The sequence below is a fragment of the Hypanus sabinus genome, chromosome 20, assembly GCF_030144855.1.
Source record: "Hypanus sabinus isolate sHypSab1 chromosome 20, sHypSab1.hap1, whole genome shotgun sequence".
NCBI lineage: Eukaryota > Metazoa > Chordata > Chondrichthyes > Myliobatiformes > Dasyatidae > Hypanus > Hypanus sabinus.
Genome location: NC_082725.1, coordinates 60,834,648 through 60,856,681, shown reverse-complemented (window position 1 = coordinate 60,856,681; position 22,034 = coordinate 60,834,648). Strand labels below are relative to the sequence as shown.

The 22,034-nt window shown below is 42.7% G+C and overlaps 1 protein-coding gene across 1 annotated transcript in view; it reads right to left on the bottom strand.

Annotated features, from left to right (window-relative positions):
• The window catches only part of LOC132378572 (phosphatase and actin regulator 1-like), a 446,543-nt gene that overhangs the window by 48,862 nt on the left and 375,647 nt on the right, over positions 1 to 22,034 (bottom strand). Inside the window, exons 5-7 of the mRNA XM_059945581.1 lie at positions 16,573 to 16,776; positions 10,706 to 10,828; positions 8,076 to 8,361 (exon numbers count right to left, since the gene is read on the bottom strand). Of these exons, the coding sequence (XP_059801564.1) occupies positions 8,076 to 8,361; positions 10,706 to 10,828; positions 16,573 to 16,776 (613 nt within the window). The remainder of the gene's footprint in view (positions 1 to 8,075; positions 8,362 to 10,705; positions 10,829 to 16,572; positions 16,777 to 22,034) is intronic.

Genomic DNA, 22,034 nt, shown 5'->3' with positions numbered 1-22,034 from the left:
TACCCTTTCCAATGCTTCCACATCCTTCCTATAGTGAGGCGACCAGAAATGGCCACAGTACTCCAAGTGTGGCTTAACCAGAGTTTTATAGAGCTGCATCATTACCCCGCGACTCTTAAGCTCTATCCCTCGACTTATGAAAGCTAATAAGTTTTCCTAACTACCCTATCTACCTGTGAGGCAACTTTCAGGGATCTGTGGACATGTACCCCCAGATCCCTCTACTCCTCCACACTTCCAAGTAACTTATGTATTAAGCACATGTCTCCTGGCTCAGCCTGGGAAGCTCACATCCCTTCAACAAATGAAGAGGAAGACATCAGAGGAAACAAAACTGCTCAGAGGTATCTGGAAAAGGAAAGACTACAGAGTAGGCCTTGTGGAAGTCATTAAAATTTTGAGAAGTGTTTGAAAAATATTCCCACATGCAGAGTGGAAAACTAGGAGCCAATAGCATGAGAAAGTTCCAGTAGATCCATTACTTGGAAATAAGATTATCCTAGGGAAGGATTTCAGTGACACCACATGGATAGATCACACTGCTATTAAATCACAGGAGAAATGGCCACAAAAAGAGAGAGGGAGTGATCAAAAGATGATGTTCTAGCTGCTTACCCCATTGAGTTCCTCCAGCCAATTGTGTATTGATCCAGGCTGGATACAAGTCCTCAGAAAAATCAGGTGAGAGGGTGGAAGGGGAAAAATCAAGTAGGACACTGCAGGAAGTGAGGAGTGAACCAGAGAGAGATCACAGTGAGTGAGAGATCATGGGAGGGGGAAATTGGAGGGATGACAGGGAAGAAGAGATCCCAGGAGGGAATTCAAGGTAAAGCCATGTTAGGTCAGGGAAGATCAGGAAGGGAGATTCATTATGGTGAGGGAGAGACAGATTGGAAGGAGTTATTCTGAATAGGGGAAAGGGGGAAAGGAACGGTTCCTTCTGGAGGCAACATGACGACGATTATGTGGGATTGGGGATAGACTGTGTGGAGGTGGGTGCTTGGAAAGAGGGTCCTTAGATTAGATGGCTACAGATCCCTCAGGTTGGCAGGGCAGGTGAATGAGATTAAAATGCGGCAAGGAAAATTTTCTTCAATAGATGAGACAAAGCATATTAGAGCACTAATGTGCTTGAATTTGTCCTCTCAACCACTTTGTTTTATTAACATAGGATAAATGAGCGAGGGCTTTTCTCTTTAGAATGGAGGATAAGAGGTGGCTTGATAGAGGTGTACAAGATGATAAGAAGTATTGATTGAGTGCATAGCCAGAGACTTTTCCCCAGGGTGAAGATGGCTAATACATGTGGGCACAATTTTAAAATGATTGGAGGAAATTATGTCAGGGTTGGATGTCAGAAGTAATATTTTTTACACAGAGTGGTGGGTGAATGGAATGCCCTGCTAGCGGTGGTGGTAGAGGCAGATACATTAGGGACATTTAAGAAACCCTTAGATAGGCACGTGAATAATAGAAAAATAGAGGGAGGTGTCCAAGTTAATCAAACGAGGGGATGGTTGATTTTAAAGTTAGCACAGAATAATGTACAGTTTAACATAAACAGCTGAACTAGGAGCAGGAAATTTGGGGGAATGGTGCCCAATGTTGAACAAATGGAGCCTGAAAGCTGGAGATGCTCTGGTCGAGCAGCTATAATTGAGATGGAGCTGGAGGCAGGAAGCTTAGATCCAGAGGTTGGAGAGTCAGAACATGAAATGGGTAATCTGTGTACAGCTGAGAGTAATCTGGATTTACAGGCAGATTATTCAGAGCTCAGCACTAGGAATCTGAATATAGAACGGGGAGCCAGAATATTAGGGCTGATAATACGGAAGAAAGGGATGAAGGAAAGCAGCATGTAATTAGTCCTCAAGAACAGCCAGATGGAAAACCAGGTCCTGAGCCAGCTCTTCCAGAGGTAGCCAGCACAACAATGAACCAAGTGGGTGAAAATGAGGATATATGGGATAACAACATGATAAATGGAAGCCACAAAGAAGGAATGGGTGCAGAGGAGAAAGTAGAAAATGAAAACAAAGACAATGTAATTGTCACAGAAGAGAAAGTGAGATGTGAAAGTGAGGATCAAGCAGTGGGTGGTGAAGAACAAGCGCAGAATGATGAAGAGAGCCCAGGTTGTGGGTCAGGTGGCACCCCGATGGTGCTGATGGGAGAGGGAAGAGCGCCGTTGAGCAGAAGACTTGAATTTATAGGAGGAAGGCCAATATTTAAACGAAGGAGGTCCGCGGATGTGAGATCAGCGGAGTACAGGAAGAAACAGAGGAAGAAGAATTCGAGAGGAAAGAGAGCCAAGAAGAGATCGAAAATTCAACAGAGATCGGCAAAGATGTGGAGAGACAGAACACAGAGATGAGGGAGTGGATTTCACATTTTGTGAAGTGCTGCCTGAAGATACGCCAATAGGATGTGCTGGAGCTTTTGGAAAGCATCAAGTTGGATAAGTTGCCGGGACTGGATGAGATGTACCCCAGACTTCTGTGGAAGGCGAGGGAGGAGATTGCTGAGCCTCTAGCAATGATCTTTGCATCATCAGTGGGGACGGGAGAGGTTCCAGAGGATTGGAGGGTTGCGTATGTTGTTCCTTTATTCAAGAAATGGAATAGAGATAACCCAGGAAATTATAGACCAGTAAGTATTACTTCAGCGGTTGATAAGTTGATGGAGAAGTTCCTGAGAGGCAGGATTTATGAACATTGGGAGAGGTATAATATGATTAGGAGTAGTCAGCATGGCTTTGTCAAGGGCAGGTTGTGCCTTACGAGCTTGATTGAATTTTTTGAGGATGTGACTGAACATATTGATGAAGGAAGAGCAGTGGATGTAGTGTATATGGATTTCATCAAGGTATTTGATAAGGTACCCCATGCAAGGCTTATTGAGAAAGTAAGGAGGCATGGGATCCAAGGGGACATTGCTTTGTGGATCCAGAACTGGCTTGCCCACAGAAGGCAAAAAGTGGTGTAGATGAGCCATATTCTGTATGGAGGTTGGTCACCAGTGGAGTGCCTCAGGGATCTGTTCTGGGACCTTACTCTGTGATTTTTATAAATGACCTGGATGATGAAGTGGAGGGATGGGTTAGTAAGTTTGCTGATGACACTAAGGTTGGAGGTGTTGTGGATAGTGTGGAGGGCTGTCAGAGGTTACAGAGGGACACTGATAGGATGCAAAACTGGGCTGAGAATTGGCAGATGGAGTTCAACCCAGATACGTGTGAGGTGGTTCATTTTGGTAGGTGAAAATGATGGCAGAATATAGTATTAATGGTAAGACTCTTGGCAGTGTGGAGGATCATAAGGATCTTGGGGTCTGAGTCCATAGGACGTTCAAAGCAGCTGCGCAGGTTGACTCTGTGGTTAAGAAAGCGTATGGTGTATTGGCCGTCATCAATTGTGGAATTTAACTTAGGAGCCGAGAGGTAATGTTGCAGCGATATAGGACCCTGGTCAGACCCCACTTGGAGTCCTGTGCTCAGTTCTGGTTGCCTCACTACAGGAAGGACGTGGAAGCTATAGAAAGGGTGCAGAGGAGATTTAGAAGGATGTTACCTGGATTGGGGAGCATGCCTTATGAGAATAGGTTGAGTGAACTCGGCCTTTTCTCCTTGGAGCGATGGAGGATGAGAGATGACCTGAAAGAGGTGTTTAAGATGATGAGAGGCATTGATTGTGTGGATAGTCAGAGGCTTTTTCCCAGGGTTGAAAATGGTTGCCACAAGAGGACACAGGTTTAAGGTGCTGGGGAGTAGGTACAGAGGAGATGTCAGGGTTAAGGTTTTTACTCAGAGAGTGGTGAGTGCGTGGAATGGGCTGCTGGCAATGGTGGTGGAGGTAAATATAATAGGGCCTTTTAAGAGACTTTTGGATAGGTACAAGGAGATGAGAAAAATAGAGGGCTATAGGTAAGCCTAGCAATTTCTGAGGTAGGGACATGTTTGGCACAATTTTGTGGGCCAAAGGGTCCGTATTGGGCTGTAGGTTTTCTCTGTTTCCATGTTTCTAATATCTTGCATAAGTTTATTGCTTTAAATATATATTGGAGTTCCTTAAGAATACAGGTCATTTTTATAGAATTTGATACAAATGTAAATATGGGATTTAGATATCCTGGCCTGCACTCCAGTTCAGAATGTGGCGGCAATGCACCTAAAAAGCTGTTTACCAACCACCATAAACCCTCAGAAGAAGATGAAGAAAAAGAAAAATGGAGGCCAATTAACCATATAACCACATAACAATTACAGCATGGAAACAGGCCATCTCAGCCCTTCTAGTCCGTGCCGACGCTTACTCTCACCTAGTCCCACTGGCTCGCACTCAGCCCATAACCCTCCATTCCTTTCCTGTCCATATACCTATCCAATTTTTTTTTAATGACAATACCGAACCTGCCTCTACCACTTCTACTGGAAGCTCATTCCAGACAGCTACTACTCTCTGAGTGAAGAAATTCCCCCTCGTGTTACCCTTAAATTTTTGGCCCCTAACTCTCAAATCATGTCCTCTTGTTTGAATATCCCCTACTCTCAATGGAAAAAGCCTATCCACGACAACTGGATCTATCCCCCCTCATTATTTTAAATACATCTATCAAGTCCCCCCTCAACCTTCTACGCTCCAAAGAATAAAGACCTAACTTATTCAGCCTTTCCCTGTAACTTAGGTGCTGAAACCCAGGTAACATTCTAGTAAATCTTCTCTGTACTCTCTCTATTTTGTTGATACCTTTCCTATAATTCGGTGACCAGAACTGTACACAATACTCCAAATTCAGCCTTACCAATGCCTTGTACAATTTTAACATTACATCCCAACTCCTATACTCAATGCTCTGATTTATAAAGGCCAGCATACCAAAAGCTTTCTTCACCACCCTATCTACATGAGATTCCACCTTCAGGGAACTATGCACCATTATTCCTAGATCACTTTGTTCTACTGCATTCTTCAACTCCCCACCATTTACCATGTATGTCCTATTTGGATTATTCCTACCAAAATGTAGCACCTCACACTTATCAGCATTAAACTCCATCTACCATCGTTCAGTCCATTCTTCTAACTGGCCTAAATCTCTCTGCAAGCTTTGAAAACCTACTTCATTATCCACATCGCCACCTACCTTAGTATCATCTGCATACTTACTAATCCAATTTACCACCCCATCATCCAGATCATTAATGTATACGACAAACAAAATTGGACCCAATACAGATCCCTGAGGCACACCACTAGTCACCGGCCTCCAACCTGACAAACAGTTATCCACCACTACTCTCTGGCATTTCCCATCCAGCCACTGTTAAATCCATTTTACTACTTCAATATTAATTCCTAATGTTTGAACCTTCCTAACTAACCTTCCGTGCGGAACCTTGTCAAAGAGCTTACTGAAGTCCATATAGACAACATCCACTGCTTTATCCTCGTCAACTTTCCTCGTAACCTCTTAAAAAAATTCAATAAAATTTGTCAAACATGACCTTCCACGCACAAATCCATGCTGACTATTCCTAATCAGACCCCGTCTATCCAGATAATTATATATATCATCTCTAAGAATACTTTCCATTAATTTACCCACCACTGACGTCAAACTGACAGCCCTATAATTGTCCTGACGAAGGGTCTCGGCCCGAAACGTCGACAGCGCTTCTCCCTATAGATGCTGCCTAGCCTGTTGTGTTCTATCGGCATTTTGTGTGTGTTGAGGCCTATAATTGCTAGGTTTACTCTTAGAACCCTTTTTAAACAATGGAACCACATGAGCAATACGCCAATCCTCTGGCATCATCCCAGTTTCTAATGACATTTGAAATATTTCTGTCAGAGCCCCTGCTATTTCTACACCAACTTCCCTCAAGGTCCTAGGGAATATCCTGTCGGGGTCCGGAGATTTATCCACTTTTATATTCCTTAGAAGCACCAGTACTTCCTCCTCTTTAATCATCATAGTTTCCATAACTTCCCTACTTGTTTCCCTTACCTTACACAATTCAATAATTAAGGATGTTAGAGGAGATGGAAATCTGAATATTGAAACATACCTGGGAGAGGGCCCAGATATGTTGGATAGCTTCCTAGGAGAGATGATGGTGGAGGGGGAAGGTACTATTCCCAAGTTCGAGCTAGATTGGCGAGCAGCAGAGTTTGCAAAATGGGCCCGTCTCGCTCAACAAGGTTCGGGAATCAAAGACTTCAAAGGGAATGAGTTTTCTAATTGGTGGCTGAGAAACCACGAGGGGTGGAAAGCTTACCAAATCGTGGACGCATTGCTGCTGAGATGCGGTCAGTACCCAACTAGGTGCACTAGGAATAAAGGGGAAGACCGGAGAATAAAAACCTGTTTAAGATGTGGTGTGGCTAATGAGACACTAGCACACATATCTGGAAGGTGTGGAGCGGTTAAGAGGAGTCGGATAAAGAGACATAATAAGGTGATGGACAAGTTGAAGGAAAAAGTTTGCAGGAACGGATGGAAGGCTTTTGTGGAACCTCATATTCGGACAGAAGACGGATCATTATGGAAGCCAGACCTGATCTTCGTGAAGGGAGGAAGGGCGGCAGTAGTGGACATTAGTATCCGGTATGAGGATAACCACAACGCTCTAGAAAGAGGATGGAGGGAGAAAGCGATCAAATACAGACACCTGACGTGTCAGATCAAAGACCTAACAGGCGCAGGGTCTGTGGAATACTTCGGATTTGTGGTCGGAGCGAGGGGTCTCTGGACAGAAAAGAATGAACTGTAAGAAATTGTTCAAAATCTCCCCCATCTCTTTTGGCTCCACACATATCTGTCCACTCTGATTCTCTAAGGGACCAATTTTATCCCTCACTATCCTTCTGCTATTAATATAACTGTAGAAACCCTTCAGATTTATTTTCACCTTACTTGCCAAAGCAACCTCGTATCTTCTTTTAGCTTTTCTAATTTCTTTCTTGATTCTTTTTATATTCTTTATATTCCTTGAGCACCTCATTTACTGCATGCTGCCTATATTTATTATAGATCTCCCTCTTTTTCCCAATCAAGTTTCCAATATCCCTTGAAAACCATGGCGCTCTCAAACTTTTAACCTTTCCTTTCAACCTAACAGAAACATAAAGATTCTGTACCCTCAAAATTTCACCTTTAAATGACCTCCATTTCTCTATTACATACTTCCCATAAAACAAATTGTCCCAATACACTCCTTCTAAGTCCTTTCGCATCTCCTCAAAGTTAGCCCTTCTCCAATCAAAAATCTCAACCCTGGGTCCAGTCCTATCCTTCTCCACAATTATATTGAAACTAATGGTTCTGTGATCACTGGACCCAAAGTGCTCCCCAACACATACCTCCATCACCTGACCCATCTCATTCCCTAACAGGAGATCCAACACTGCCCCTTCTCTAGTCGATACCTCTATGTGTGCTGCAAAAAACTATCCTGCACACATTTTACAAACTCCAAACCATCCAGCCCTTTTACAGAATGGGCTTCCCAGTCTATGTGTGGAAAATTAAAATCTCCCACAAGCACAACGTTGTGCTTACTAGAAGGGAAGGGCCAAATTGATCTTAAGAATAGGTTAAAAGGTTGGCTCAACATCATGGGCTGAAAAGCCTGCACTATGCAATAGTGTTCTGTGTTCTTTGTTCTAATTGTGACCAGGATATTGCCTGGCCTACAAAATTAGTAGCAATGCGAAAATGTTGGAAGGTTGCTTTCTTGGGGGCTGAGGAAGGTATGAGAATACCTAATTAAGCTATGTCGAATTATAATGGCAGCTGAACAGAGCTAATAAGAAGCTTCTATTTCTTAGCAGGTGTAAGGATTTAAACATGGAAGCAGCTTTGGAGCTCACTGCCCGAAAGGACAGCAGAGGCAGAATCTTCACCCCTTTAGGTCTGTACTTTAATAGCTACAGCCTGCAAGGCTGTGGACTCAAGAGATCTAATTTGGGATTAAGTTCGGGAGCCCTTCACAACAGGCCTGGATAAAATGTGCTGAATAGCCTCCTTTGGTACTGTAATTTTTTTCTACAGCTATATGATGGCTGCCATATTACCTTTCCAGCCTCTGCATTGTCAAGGCCAGTGTCTTGTTGAGTTCTTCTATCACCTTGCTTGTGGGCACTGCAGGATGGAGAGTCATCGCACCAGTTAAGGCCGAGGAATGGGAACCCCCGAAATGTAGCTGGGAAGGCTGCTGGGTGATTTTCTGTGCTGCAGAATAGGAATTGGTGGGTGTGTCGGCTGCCTGTGATGTAGTACATATCATCACTTTCTTTGGCGGTAGAGGGGGTGACAATCTCACCGGCGGCATACAAGGCAGCTTCACAGGTTGGCCAGCATCTGGTGAAACAAAATATTGGAGAACGAGGCAGCAGTTAACCATTCATCCATGACTCTTGCATGCATAATAGAAGGCAATGACAAACTTGTACAGAGGTGCCAGTGGACAGCATTCTGACTGGTTTCATCTTGGCCTCGTATGGAAACTCCAATGCCCATGAATAAAACACACTACAGAGGGGCAGAGCTACTGCCTTACTGCTCCAGCAGCCTTGGTTCCTTTGCCCCTCCCACTCTGGTCATTTTCTCCTCTTCCCTATCCTGCAGGCAGAAGATACAGCAACTTGACAACACGTAGCAACAGGCTCAAGCACATTTTCTATCTCCCTGTGCCAGACTCTTGAACAGACATCTTATAAGCTAAAAGATGAACTCCTGATCTCCCATTTAGCCATTTTGTGATCCAAGCACTTTACTTGCCTTTCTGAACAGCAGTTTCTCTTTAGCTGCAAGTATATTAGAGTCACAGAAAAGTACAGCACATAAACATTCCCTTTGCTTTGCTCACGCTTGAGTGCTTGGTGGCAGAGCGCCAATGCTGTTTTTTTGCCAGTGGGGCAGGGGGGGGGTTGTTGCTCGCTGCCACTTGCGTGCAGGAGTGGGGAGCTGGCGGGGACATTAGGGTTCTAACATTTGACTGTCGTTCATTTTTTGGGGCACTCCTCTGTTTTCGTGGATGGTTGTGATGAAAAAGCATTTCAAGATGTATATTGTATACATTTCTCTGACATTAAATTGTACCTTTGAAACCCTGAAACCTTCATCTAATTCATGGGGAAACATTTAATCTGCCTACTCCCATCAACCTGCACTGGGACCATAGCCCTCTATACCTCTACCATCCATATACCCATCCAAACTTCTCTTAAAAATTGAAATTGAGTTCGTATGCTCCACTTTCACTGGCAGCTCGTTCCAGACTCTCACAACTCTCTGAGTGAAGAAGGGTTCCCTCATTTTCACTTAAACTTTTCACACTTCACCCTTAACCCATGATCTCTAGTTGTAGTACCCCTCCCCCTTCTCTCAATTCCTCTGTCTCCAGTGCATCTGCTCTCAGAATGGGGCTTTTCATTCCTGAAATAGTGAGATGTCCTTCTTCTTCAGAGAAGGGGGTTTTCCTTCCTCCAACATCAATGCTGCCTTCACTCTTCCATTTCATGCATGTCTGCCCTCATCCCATCCACCCACCACCCCACCAGGGATCAGGTTCCTCTTGTTTTCACCTATCACCCCATCAGCCTCAACGTCCGTCACATAATTCTCTGTAACTTCCACCATCTCCAACAGGATCCCACCACCAAGCACGTCTTTCCTTCACCCTCTCCCACTTTCTGCTTTCCCCAGTGATCATTCCCTACATGACTGCCTTGTGCATTTGTCTGTCCCCACTGACCTCCCTCTTGGTACTTATCCTAGCAAGTGGAACAAGTGCCACACCTGCCCCCTCCCTCAGGGTCCCAAACAGTCTTTCCAGGTGAGGCAACACTTCACCTGTGAGTCTGTTGGGGTCATCTACTGTATCCAGTGCTCCTGGTATGACCTCCTGTACATCAGTGAGACCCAATGTAGATTGTGAGACCGCTTTGCCAAGCACCGTTCACCAGAAAAAGTGGGATATCCTGGTGGAGATTTTAATTCCACTTCCCATTTCCATTTCAACATGTCAGTCCATGGCCTCCTCTATTGCTGCGATGAGGCCACACTCAGGTTGGAGGAGCAACAACTATATTCCTTTTGGGTAGCATCCAACCTGATGGCATGAACATTGATTTCTTGAACTCCTGGCAAATGCCACCCCCTCTTCTTCTCTATTTCTGACTCCCATTTCCCTCTCTCAATGTATCTGCTTACCTGCCCATCAGCTCTCTCTGGTGCTCCTCCCCCTTCCCTTTCTTCCATGGCCTTCTGTCCTCTCCTATCAGATTCCCCCTCCTCCAGCCAATCTCTTTCACCATTAACTTCCCAGCTTTTTAGCACCCCTCCCCCTCTCTCAATTACACCAATCACCTACCACCTTGTACTTCCTCTTCCCCTCTCCCCACCTTCTTAGTTTGACTGTTCAATTTTTTCCACTTGCCTGCTGAGTTTTGTGTGTGTTACCTCAGCAGAAAAGGCCTGCTTGCACTTACACTATCCATACCCCTCATAATCTTGTATACCTCTATTCTGCATTGTTTTCTTTGTACTACCCCAATGTAATTATATGTGGAAAGATCGATCTGCATGACATGCAAATGAAGTATTTCACAGTAACTTGATGTATGTGACAATAAAAACCTATAACAATACTCTGGCTAGGTACCACTACAAGGGAAGAGGGAGCAAATCAGAGGCAACTTACCCCGGATTGCTCTCATGTGCCCCACTGGTCTCTTAGAAGTGCAAAGGGCAGAGTCATGGGAGAAGGCTGCCTGCCTGTCTGTTTGTCTTCTTAGTCGAGGAATGGTGTAGGCAGTGGGGAAACCTGAAAGAGGGAAGAATAGTTTTAAAATGGGATACCATTGTCACACTCTGCAATTTCATCCAAAACCTTGACGTGGGCTTCGAGGTGGTTCCATTGTAAGGCCACTGGACGGTTATAGTAAAGCAGCTGTACATGGGAATGACTGGTGTGGAAGTGACTGAGCTGTAGTAAGCACCAACTCTGCATGGCTTCTTCAAGGTGCCAGCTCCATGGTATAATGCATCTTAGCTTGATTCTGCAATCCTACATCAGGAGTACTTCATTAAGGAACAACCGTTTTGTTTTTATAAATACAAAATATTGTTTCAGTGTTCTAATGTACTCAAAATGGCCCAGTTCATACTGTGAATGTGCATCGACAACCTCTTCCTCAGTGTCAGTAAAACTAAAGAACCGATTGTTGACTTCAGCAAAGGGATGGCGGGTGAACGTACACCAGACTACATTGGCGGATTGCTGCTGGAAAGGGTCAAAGGATTGTTTATTGCTCCAGATTTCCAACATCAGCAGTCTCTTGACTCCATTTCATCACTCCACTGTGAAGTCTCTTCAAGGAATGCTGACCTTTGAGACAATTTCCTTCTCCCTTTGATGGGAATTCAGTGTCCCCTCTGTGAATACTGCTGTTCTCTTGTTCTTTGACAGCATTCTCACCCAGATCTGCTACCAGAGCTTTGCGTCCCTTTATGGTACTTATCTTTGTCACTAGATCTTGCTGCACCCTTTTCCTTTATCTCTTTATACTGGCATCTCCCTCCAACATTCAGTCGAGATGGAAGGTCTTGACTTGAAATGTTAACTTTTCATTTGCTTCCACAGATGCTGCCTTCAATTTCCTCTGGCTTCTTGTTTCTTGCTCCTCAGATTCAATACCCTCAGAGAAGATTTGGTCCTTCAGTAGTGGAAGTACTATGAGATATGCTACTTCAACCTTGAAATTAGTTTAGGTGTTTTCTTTCTAAATTAAATTATGGCGATGTACACAAAGGAACCATCTGAATTAAATGGCACAGTGTTCACAACTCTCACACATATTTCCCAAGAGTGGGGCATCAGGAATGAGAGAACATAGGTTTAAAGTAAGGGTGAAGAAATTTAATAGGAAACTGAGGGGCAACTTGTTCACCCAAAGGGTGGGATGTATATGGAGTGATCTGTCAGAGGAAGTGGTTGAAGGTGCATGCATTAACAACATTTAAAAGACATTTGGATAAGGACATGGATAGGAAATGTTAGAGAGATACACAGGCCAAATGCATGTATTCAAAGGGCAAGAACTTCCTTCAGTAACAAAACAGTAAGAAGGCAGTCAAAAATACAGCCCTTTAATTATAAAACACTTCTCCCGTCCTCAGAACTTCTCATGCTTAATAAAATACTTCTTAAGTGCAGCCATTACTATAACGTAGGAAGAAAGAGGTGAACAAACGTTTAAAGGACACTTGGACAAGTACATAGTTAGGAAAGGTTCAGAGGTGTGGGGGCCACAGGAAAATGGGACTAACAGCTGGTCATCTTGGCATGGATGAGTTGACCTGCAAAACCGGTTTCCATTTTTATGACTCTATGATGTTGGTGGCAGAACAATATGCTATGGCAGAAGACGGTCCTCTGCCAATTTTGGAAGGTCCAATACCCTGTTTTCTGCATAGAAAGATGACTCTTGAAGGAATATGGGTTGAGGAAAGACCCGAATCAACGTAGTTGAGTTGAGTTGAAAGGTCTACGGTTTTGCCTGACACCGGCCCCTTAGGCCTTAGTCGACTTAGTTGAGTTGAATTGAAAGGTCCAAAGTCTTTGCTTTCAGCGTAACTTCCCACTGCATGTACAGGATCCTTGTACTATCCCTACATCAGCCTCATCCACCCTCTGCAGTTTACCTCCTGTGATGTGAAACATGTGGCACCAATTGAAAGGCTGCTGACTGAATCTCTTCTGCATTTTCTAATGGTAACTTGTAACAAAGACATTTTATAAAGATGCATAAGTGACTGCAGATACTGGAATCCAGTTACACATAGAGCACTGATGGAACTCAAGGGGTCAACAGCATCTATGGAGGGAAATGGACAGTTGTCAAAGATCCTTCATCTGGACTCTGGAGTCTATCAGGTAAGACAGAAGCAGAGTAAAGCAATTTGCCTCTGTGGAAACTATTGGCAAATCAAAGTAAATCAAATTATTTTGATCTGCAAAGAGTCAAGGTTCTGGGCTGAATTTAATTTTGGACTTTTTGTCCTAAGTTAAAGAATAATGAACATAGAGAAAGCAAAATAAACCATAGTCCTGTGACATAGTACGTTAGGTAGATACTGCAAAACCAGCATTCCACAAACACAGCTCACTTGGAACTGTCATGATTGTCACCATCTCCTTATTTATGAAAGCATTGAAACAGAATAGTTTTATATTTAATTAGATTATATATTCCACAAATACGTAGATGATTCATATGTTTGGTGGACCAGGATTTGAATCTGAAGTTTGATTGTGTTTTTGGACTAGAGGGATTCTTTCTGCATTATTTGTTTAATTTAGTAATTTACAGTAATTTTATGTTTTTGCCCTGTAATGCTGCCACAAAACAAAAAAATTCATGTCAGATTCAGATTTATTTATCACTTGTACATTGAAAGATACACTGAAATGTGTCATTTGTGTTAACAACCAACACACTCGGGGATGAACTGGGGTCAGCCCACATTCTGGTGGCAATATAGCCATACTAATGATAATAAATGTAATTGTGACTCTGATTCTCAATGACGCAAGTGGCAGAGGGAACTAACAGAATGGAGACAATCACAGTGACAAAGAATTCTTGCACACGTTGCCTGATGAGGTGGGGAGGGTGGGGGGAGGTGAAGGGATACATGGGCAAAGTATGGATAATGACCAGAAAACTGAAAATTAAACATCAGGAAGGTGATTTCAATGGACCAATATAGGCAATGGAGATGTTAACTGCCATGATATGAAGACATTGTGAGGATATTGAAATTAACATAATGTGAGCTGGATTTACTCCTGACTGCAAATACTTTGGAGGAGGTTGTTGCTGAAGTTTACTGTCTCTCTGCTTGTGCTGAACTAACTGAATACTTAAAAAGCACATAAATTGCCAATTTAAATTATTTTGAAGTAGTTTGTTTCCTTGTCTTTTCCTGTGATATAATTTGTTCTGTCACTGTAAAGCTTTGTATGCCATGATGTGGTCTATTGCACATATCTATATATCATTTATTAATGTATTCATGTGGCAGCTTGTGCTTCAGTCTGAGACGTTTTCTTGTTATAAGTGGGGCTTATGTGTGAAATATTTTTTGAAGATTTTGGAGTGTGATTGCATCAAAAGGAGTGCCTATCAGAACTAGCACTTCACTTTATAAACCTGAGTTATTATATCCATTAATATCAAAGAACCTACCAATTTCTAATTGATGTTATACCTACCATCTGAAGAGGAATTGACATAGAAATTCTATTGTGGGACACAAATTCCTGCTGTGTGCAGTAGGAATTTATCTAAAACCCAGTGTTGAACAATGTTGTGTACTCACCACACCCTTCACTGAAGTGGTTTTCAGCCTTCTGTGCAAATTACACAGGACATTCCCGGTCACATCAATGAACAAATATTGTGCAGTTTTGGTTTCTTAATTGTGCAGCACTAATGAATGAACAATGCAGGTCTCAAACATTGTAGCAGGTCTCAGCTGGGGAAATGAAACCTTTGGCAAAGGAGGCTATTTGACCCAATGGGTCTGAGTCCTAGAGCAATCCCATCAACCCTGTGTGCCTATTGCTCTGGTTCTCCTTCTACTCACTTACTACATTACGGCCAATTTATAGCTAACAATTAACCTACTAACCTGCATGCTTTTGGAATGCAGAGTGAATGGAGCACCCAGAAGGAACCCACAGAGTGACAGGTAAAATGTGTAAATTCCGCACCAACAGCTCCCAAGGTCAGGTTCAAACCATGCTTGCTGGATATGGGAGGCAGTAGCACTACCTGTCCTGCCCTCCTAGCCTTCTGCTACATTAATTAAAGAGTAGTTACCTGTCTGGGCTACTGTCAGGGAGTCCTGTTGCTTCATTGTGAGACTATATTATGTTAGAATTGGTTGTTTTTTAAATACATTTGATAAGATATTAGTTGAATTAATACAAGACTAACATTGTAATTTTTGCTAACATTTTTCATGCATGTATTTTCACAGTATGTGCTGGTTTGTTCCCACTTACTGGCAGAGGTGGTATAGCAGCTACCCAGCGGTTTACCTCCTTTCTCATTTTTATATTGGCTAAGTAATGAGGTTATAATACTTGTTATAGTTGTGTATCCTTTTGATTGGATTCTGTTATCTAAGGAATTTCTGTTATCTCAAGTATAAAGGTGACAGACTTTTCAAAAACGCCATATGGAATCTATCGAATCGCTTTAATTTCTTATCTCTCATCTGCCTTGTCACTTAGTATCTTTGTTTAAGTTTTAAAATAAACAATCACGAAGAATGAAAGTCCTCAATCCTGAACTCCTAAAAGAACCCAGGAATCAAAAATAAACAAGGTCCGAAATATATTGAGTAAAGAGTAGTTCAATTGTTGGTTCTCTGGCTGGGCACTGTTATGAACATTAACTTTAGGCCATGGTATGAAGTTGCGTGCAAAAAGTGTTGGACATGCTGAACAGCTTATAAAAACCCCTCAAGATGCCTCAGGACATAACTCTTCCAAATAATCTGCTGGAGAAACTCAGTGGGTTGAGGAGCATCTGTGAGAAGAAAGGAAAGTCAATATTTTGAGTCAAAATCCTGCATCCGGACTGAGAATGCAGAGGGGAGGTAGCCTGTATAAAGTTCAAAAGTTCAAAGTACATTTATTATTAAAGTATTTATACAACCTTGAGATCCATCTCCTTACAAGCAGCCACAAAACAAAAAAAAACTCAGAATAACCCATTAGAATAAAAAAGACTGTCAAAGACCCAATGCATAGAGAGAAAAATTAAAAAAAAAAGAAATCATGCAAACAATAAGGTTAAGCAAATAGCATTCAGAATCAGGTAGAACCAGATGGGAAGGGGAGAATTAAGACAGAAGCCTGAGGTATTGGGGACTGAAGAGATGCAAGAATACTGGCAGGTTGCTCCAGATAGGGGAGGGTGGGTGGAGATGGGAGACAGTGGCAAGTGAATGATAGACTCTCAGTTCTGATGCAGGGTTTCAAGGCGAAACATCAACAATTCCATTTCCCCTACAGATGCTGCTCGACCCACTGAGTTCCTCCAGCAAATTGTTTGTTGCTCCACATCCCACCATAAGCAGAGTCTTCTGTCTCCTTTACCTTAGCAAGTTAAAACAGATATTTCAACTGTTTCAAATCACATCCATTTATTTAGACTCAATAAATCGATACAAGGAAATGTTTATTGCCTTGGTCCTTTTCTCATTACCCTCGATTCATTGTTACCATCAGGAAGGAGATACAGGAGTCTGAAAGCACACACTCAATGATTCAGGAATAGCATCTTCCCTTCTGCTATCCGATTTCTGAATGAACATTGAACCCATGAACACTACCTTACTACTTTTAAAATTTAACATAAGTGTATATATATGTATAGTTTTTATGATTATATATTGCAATGTACTGCTGCCACTTAATAACAAATTTCACAACACATGGCAGTGATGTTAAACAATTCTGATTCTCACAGAATCAGAATACTGGGAACTTACCAGCCAGATGATGGGCGATTCTCGTGAGTGGTTTTGGAGGCAGGGCAGGGGGCTGCTTCGGCTGGGACTGCTGTTTGGCAGGCATTTCATTACTGTCACAGTGGAAAGCTACAGACTTCTTGGCAGGAAGTAAGATGGCTGGTTTAGTTGATGAGTCCTGCTCAGGTACTCCTGCTCTGCCATCAGTGGGACTCTCTTCAGCAGCTAGAGGGCACAAAAGGAGTTAGAGATTTAAAGCAGGGAAACAAAACATTGGTTATATATGTAAAACCTCACTTAGGCTGCTCTTGGGAGTACTGTGTGCAATTCTGATCACTCCATTACAGGAAGGATTTGGAGGCCTTGGATACCAAAATGCAGCCTGGATTAGAGGGCATAAGGTATAAGGAGAGGTAAGACAAACTTGCAGTAGGGTACTTTCTCTGGAGCATCAGAGGCTGACGGGAGGTGATATAACATTATGAGAGGCATAGATAGACAATCAGAACTTTTTTTCCCTAGGGTTGAAGTGTGAAGATGACATTTTCAAGAGATGCGGAAGCAAGTTTTTTTTTACACAGAGGGTAGCATGTTCCAGGAACGGGTTGGTGGAAGCAGATATGATTGTGGATCAAGTCAAGAGGTTGCTAGTAACATGAATATGCAGGGATGGAGGGATATGATTCATGTACATACGTAGGTAAATTAGTTTATTTCGATATTGTGTTCAGCACCTATGGTGTATTACTCTATGCTCTTCATTCTATATTGAAAGAGCAGCAGAATTTATGGATTGTATAAAGAACCCCAGTTACCTTAACTAGTGATAATATAGTAGTTAACAGAATGGTCAAACACAACAGACAAGTTTTAGAAGCTTTATCCCTGCACATTTAGAATTGCAATTGTTGAATTTACCAAATATTGCTCCTTTGTGATGAGTAATATTGCATAACCATTTGGCAGGTACCAATGAATGCACACACGCAACAATTCAGGAACAGCTTTTTCCCCTCTGCCATCCGATATCTGAATGGACTTTGAACCCATGATCACTACCTCACTACTTTTTTATTTCTACTTTTGCACTACTTATTTTATATAAATAATATATATATATATACACACACACACACACACACAAACATACTGTAATTCAATGACTTTTTCTATTATTATGTATTGCATTGTACTGCTGCTACAAAGTCAACAAATTTCACAATACATGCTGGTGATATTAAATCTGATTCTGATTATCTTTAGCAAACAATACTCTCAGTGTCAAACTGCATTCTTTTCTAATGAAAAAGAAACAGAATGGGTAATAAATGCTGACCCTGTTGGTGACACTCATATCCTGTAAATGAATATGAAACAAAACATTGAACAAGTTGTATTAAAAGGAACACTATAACAGTTGGTGAGCAGAAGACCCCACTTCTTACTATTTGAGCAACACACACAGAATGCTGGAGGAACTCAGCAGGCCAGGCAGGTCTCGGCCTGGAACATCAACTGTACTCTTTTCCATAGATGCTGCCTGGCCTGCTGAGTTCCTCCAGCATTTTGTGAGTGTTGCTTGGATTTCCAGCATCTGCAAATTTTCTCTTGTTTGTGATTCTTACTATTTGACTCTAGATTCCAGTTGTGGCTAACAGATACTGCTGTTCTTGTTCATTGTAACTACCTGTGTTGGGGAGTCTCATATGATAAGAGCTCCCTTTGGAAATCTGTGTGTTAAGTACAATTTTTAAATGTTTAGATAATTTATGATAGTTCATGTTCTCATTACTTATGTATTGTTTCAATGGATAAGACTGCTGCAAGAAGCACAGTTGGGATATATCATTTTATTCCTACGTCTTTTTGTTGAGAGAATAAATTGGGTGGTCAGGGACAAAATTGTGTGTGGCCTTCTGATGTCCACATTTGGTCTCTCTACTTCCAACTTAGGTGGTCTAATGAAGTCTCCTCAATTTACAAGGGTGATGATGGATGTCTTTATTCTTTGGAGTGTAGAAGGTTGACGGGGGACTTGATAGAGGTATTTAAAATTATGAGGGGGATAGACAGAGTAGAGTTGACGTGGGTAGGCTTTTTCCATTGAGAGTAGGGGAGATCCAAACAAGAGGACATGAGTTGAGAGTTAGCGGGCAAAAGTTTAGGGATAACATGAGGGGGAACTAAACTCAGAGAGTGGTAGCTGGGTGGAACGAGCTTCCAGTAGAATTGGTTGAGGCAGGTTTGATATTGTCATTTAAAGTAAAATTGGATAGGTATATGGACAGGAAAGGAATGGAGGGTTTTGGGCTGAGTGAGGGCCAGTGGGACTAGGTGAGTGTAAGTGTCGGCATGGACTAGAAGGGCTGAGATGGCCGGTTTCCGTGCTGTAATTGTTACATGGTTATATAACCTGAGATTGTTTCAAGCCACAAGTCTGCCAAGCAAAGTGAACTCCCTTCTCAGGAAAGTGGTTATCTCACAAGAGTGAAAAATCCTCCATAGCGATTACAGTTAGGTCTGAATGGACAATTTAAAATTTACTATGCTGTGTATGTCTATATAGTAGTTGTATTATAGCAAATATATTGTTTAATTAAGCATTCTTTGTTTATTTAAATAATTCATTATGGGTTGTATATAAAAATACATGAATGGCATACATCATTGCACCTCCATGTCATAAGATTGTGCTTCACTGAAGTGGAAATGGAACTAGACACGTTATCCCTGGATCCATGTTTTTCTTTCATTTTCTTTAGTTTTATGTCCTAGAGTTACAAAACATAACATGGAGATAACTTCATGAACCTCCACACCTTCCAATGACTCTGTGCTGAGTGCAGGTCGGTGGGAGTAAGCATTTGGCATCTTCCCATTGGGCAGAAGATACAAAATACAAGCATTTGTTCAGATGCTGGAAATCCAAAGGAACGCATATAAAATGTTGGAGGAACTCAGCAGGTCAGGCAGTATCTTTGGAAAAGAGCGAACAATCAATGTTTAGGGCTGAGAAAAAGGGTCCTGAAGAACGGTCTCATCCTGATACGTTGATTGTTATTAATTTCCATAAATGTTACCTGACCTGCTGAGTTCTTCCAGTACTTTGTGTGTGTTGCAGAACATACAAAAGCTTGAAAACACACACCACCAGGCTCAAGGACAGCTTCTATCTCTCCGTTATCAGACTCTGGAAAGGACCTCCCATGGTGAACTCTTGATATCCTAAACTACTTTACGATGGCCCTTACACAAAGATCCTCTACCAACCTGCCCCTGTTGTACCCTGGCTCAACAAAAAAAAGCATGGTGACATGCTGAAAATCATGGACCACCTCTCAGATCTCCACTGCATTTAATGTATTTAATCAGTATAGCTTTGAGCCTATTGAAGAAAAGGTTATGTGAAGATCAGATTAAAATTAAAATTCAGTTCAATAGGCAGAAATGATCCCTGCCCTCTGAGCCTCTGAGACCTGAACCACCAACATCATACAATGCAGTGCAGTAATGCCATCTCCACAAAATTCAAATTGACTGCAAGGAGACGCAACCCAATGTCACAGTACTCTTTCAGACCTACATCCCCAGCACTGAGGCCCCAGTCAATGGGCTCCTCTGGGCAGACTTTGATATTGGTAGGCTTGGCAACAGTCTTCTAAAGTAGGCACTCGTTTTTGGGCTCTGTCACTGAAAGGGAAGACCAAGCAGTCAGAGGAAATGATTCATGGATGTACTCAAAATCTCCTTGAGTGAATGTATAATTCCCACTGACTCATAGAAACATAGAAAACCTACAGCGCAATACAGGCGCTTCAGCCCAAAAAGCTGTGCTGACCATGTCCTTACCTGAGAAATTACCTAGGGTTACGCATAGCCCTCTATTTTTCTGAGATCCATATACCAGTCCAGGAGTCTTTTAAAAGACCCTATCGTATCTGCCTTCACCACCGTTGTGGACAGCCCATTCCACGCACTCACCAATCTCTGAGTAAAAAAAATGTACCCCTGATATCTCCTCTGTACCATCTTCCAAGCACCTTAAAACTGTGCCCTTTCATGCTCGCCATTTCAGCCCTGGGAAAAAGCCTCTCTGACTATCCACACAATCAATGGAAACCTCATGGGAACCCCTGGCTCAGGACTGCTCCACAAGGAAAAGCTGCATTTGGGACAGGATTGGAAGCACATGGAAGCCCTGAGGATGCCATCATCTCACAAACTGAAACACCTTATCATTTATAGAGAAAACACGAGGAAATCTGCAGATGCTGGAAATTCAAACAACAACACACACAAAATGCTGGTAGAACACAGCAGGCAAGGCAGCATCTATAGGGAGAAGCGATGTCGACGTTTCGGGCTGAGACCCTTCGTCAGGACTAACCGAAAGGAAAGATAGTAAGAGGTTTGAAAGTAGAGGGGGGAGGGGGAAATGCGAAATGATAGGAGTAGACCAGAGGGGGTGGCTACCTGTGAGTCGGCTGGTGTGGTATACTGCGTCCGGTGCTCCCGGTGTGGCCTTTTATATATTGGTGAGACCCGACGCAGACTGGGAGACCATTTCGTGGAACATCTACGCTTGATCCGCCAGAGAAAGCAGGATCTCCCAGTGGCCACACATTTTAGTTCCACGTCCCATTCTCATTCTGATATGTCTATCCATGGCCTCCTCTATTGTCAAAATGAATCCAAACTCAGGTTGGAGGAACAACACCTTATATACCGCCTGGGTATCCTCCAACCTGATGGCATGAACATTGACTTCTCTAACTTCCGTAAATGCCCCTCCTCCCCTTCTTACCCCATCCCTGACATATTTAGTTGTTTGCCTGTTCTCCATCTCCCTCTGGTGTTCCCCCCCTCCTTTCTTTCTCCCGAGGCCTCCCGTCCCATGATCCTTTCCCTTCTCCAGCTCTGTATCACTTTCACCAATCACCTTTCCAGCTCTTAGCTTCATCCCACCCCCTCCGGTCTACTCCTATCATTTCGCATATCCCCCTCCCCCTCTACTTTCAAACCTCTTACTATCTTTCCTTTCGGTTAGTCCTGACGAAGGGTCTCAGCCCGAAACGTCGACATCGCTTCTCCCTATAGATGCTGCCTAGCCTGCTGTGTTCTACCAGCATTTTGTGTGTGTTGTTGTTATCATTTATAGATATGCCTGGTGCTATTGCCAATATGCTCTCCTACACTCAGTGAACCCTTTGTAAACCTATCCTCAAGGATAAATCTGGGCAACTTCTATCCTGGGCACGTAACCTAGCTGTAGAGCTAACTCAATGTTCCTCAAATAGGAGAACCTACTCTATATTCCATGAGTTTTCTTAACCTTTGTTTCACTGGGAAGGCAATTTCCAGTATTATCTGATTAATCAAAAGGAGAGCCGTGAGGAGCACTCCTATACCACTTCACAGAGGCATAACAAGGCAATTGTTGGCAGCCTGCTAAAAGGCGCAAAAAGCTGTTAACTTTGGCTGCA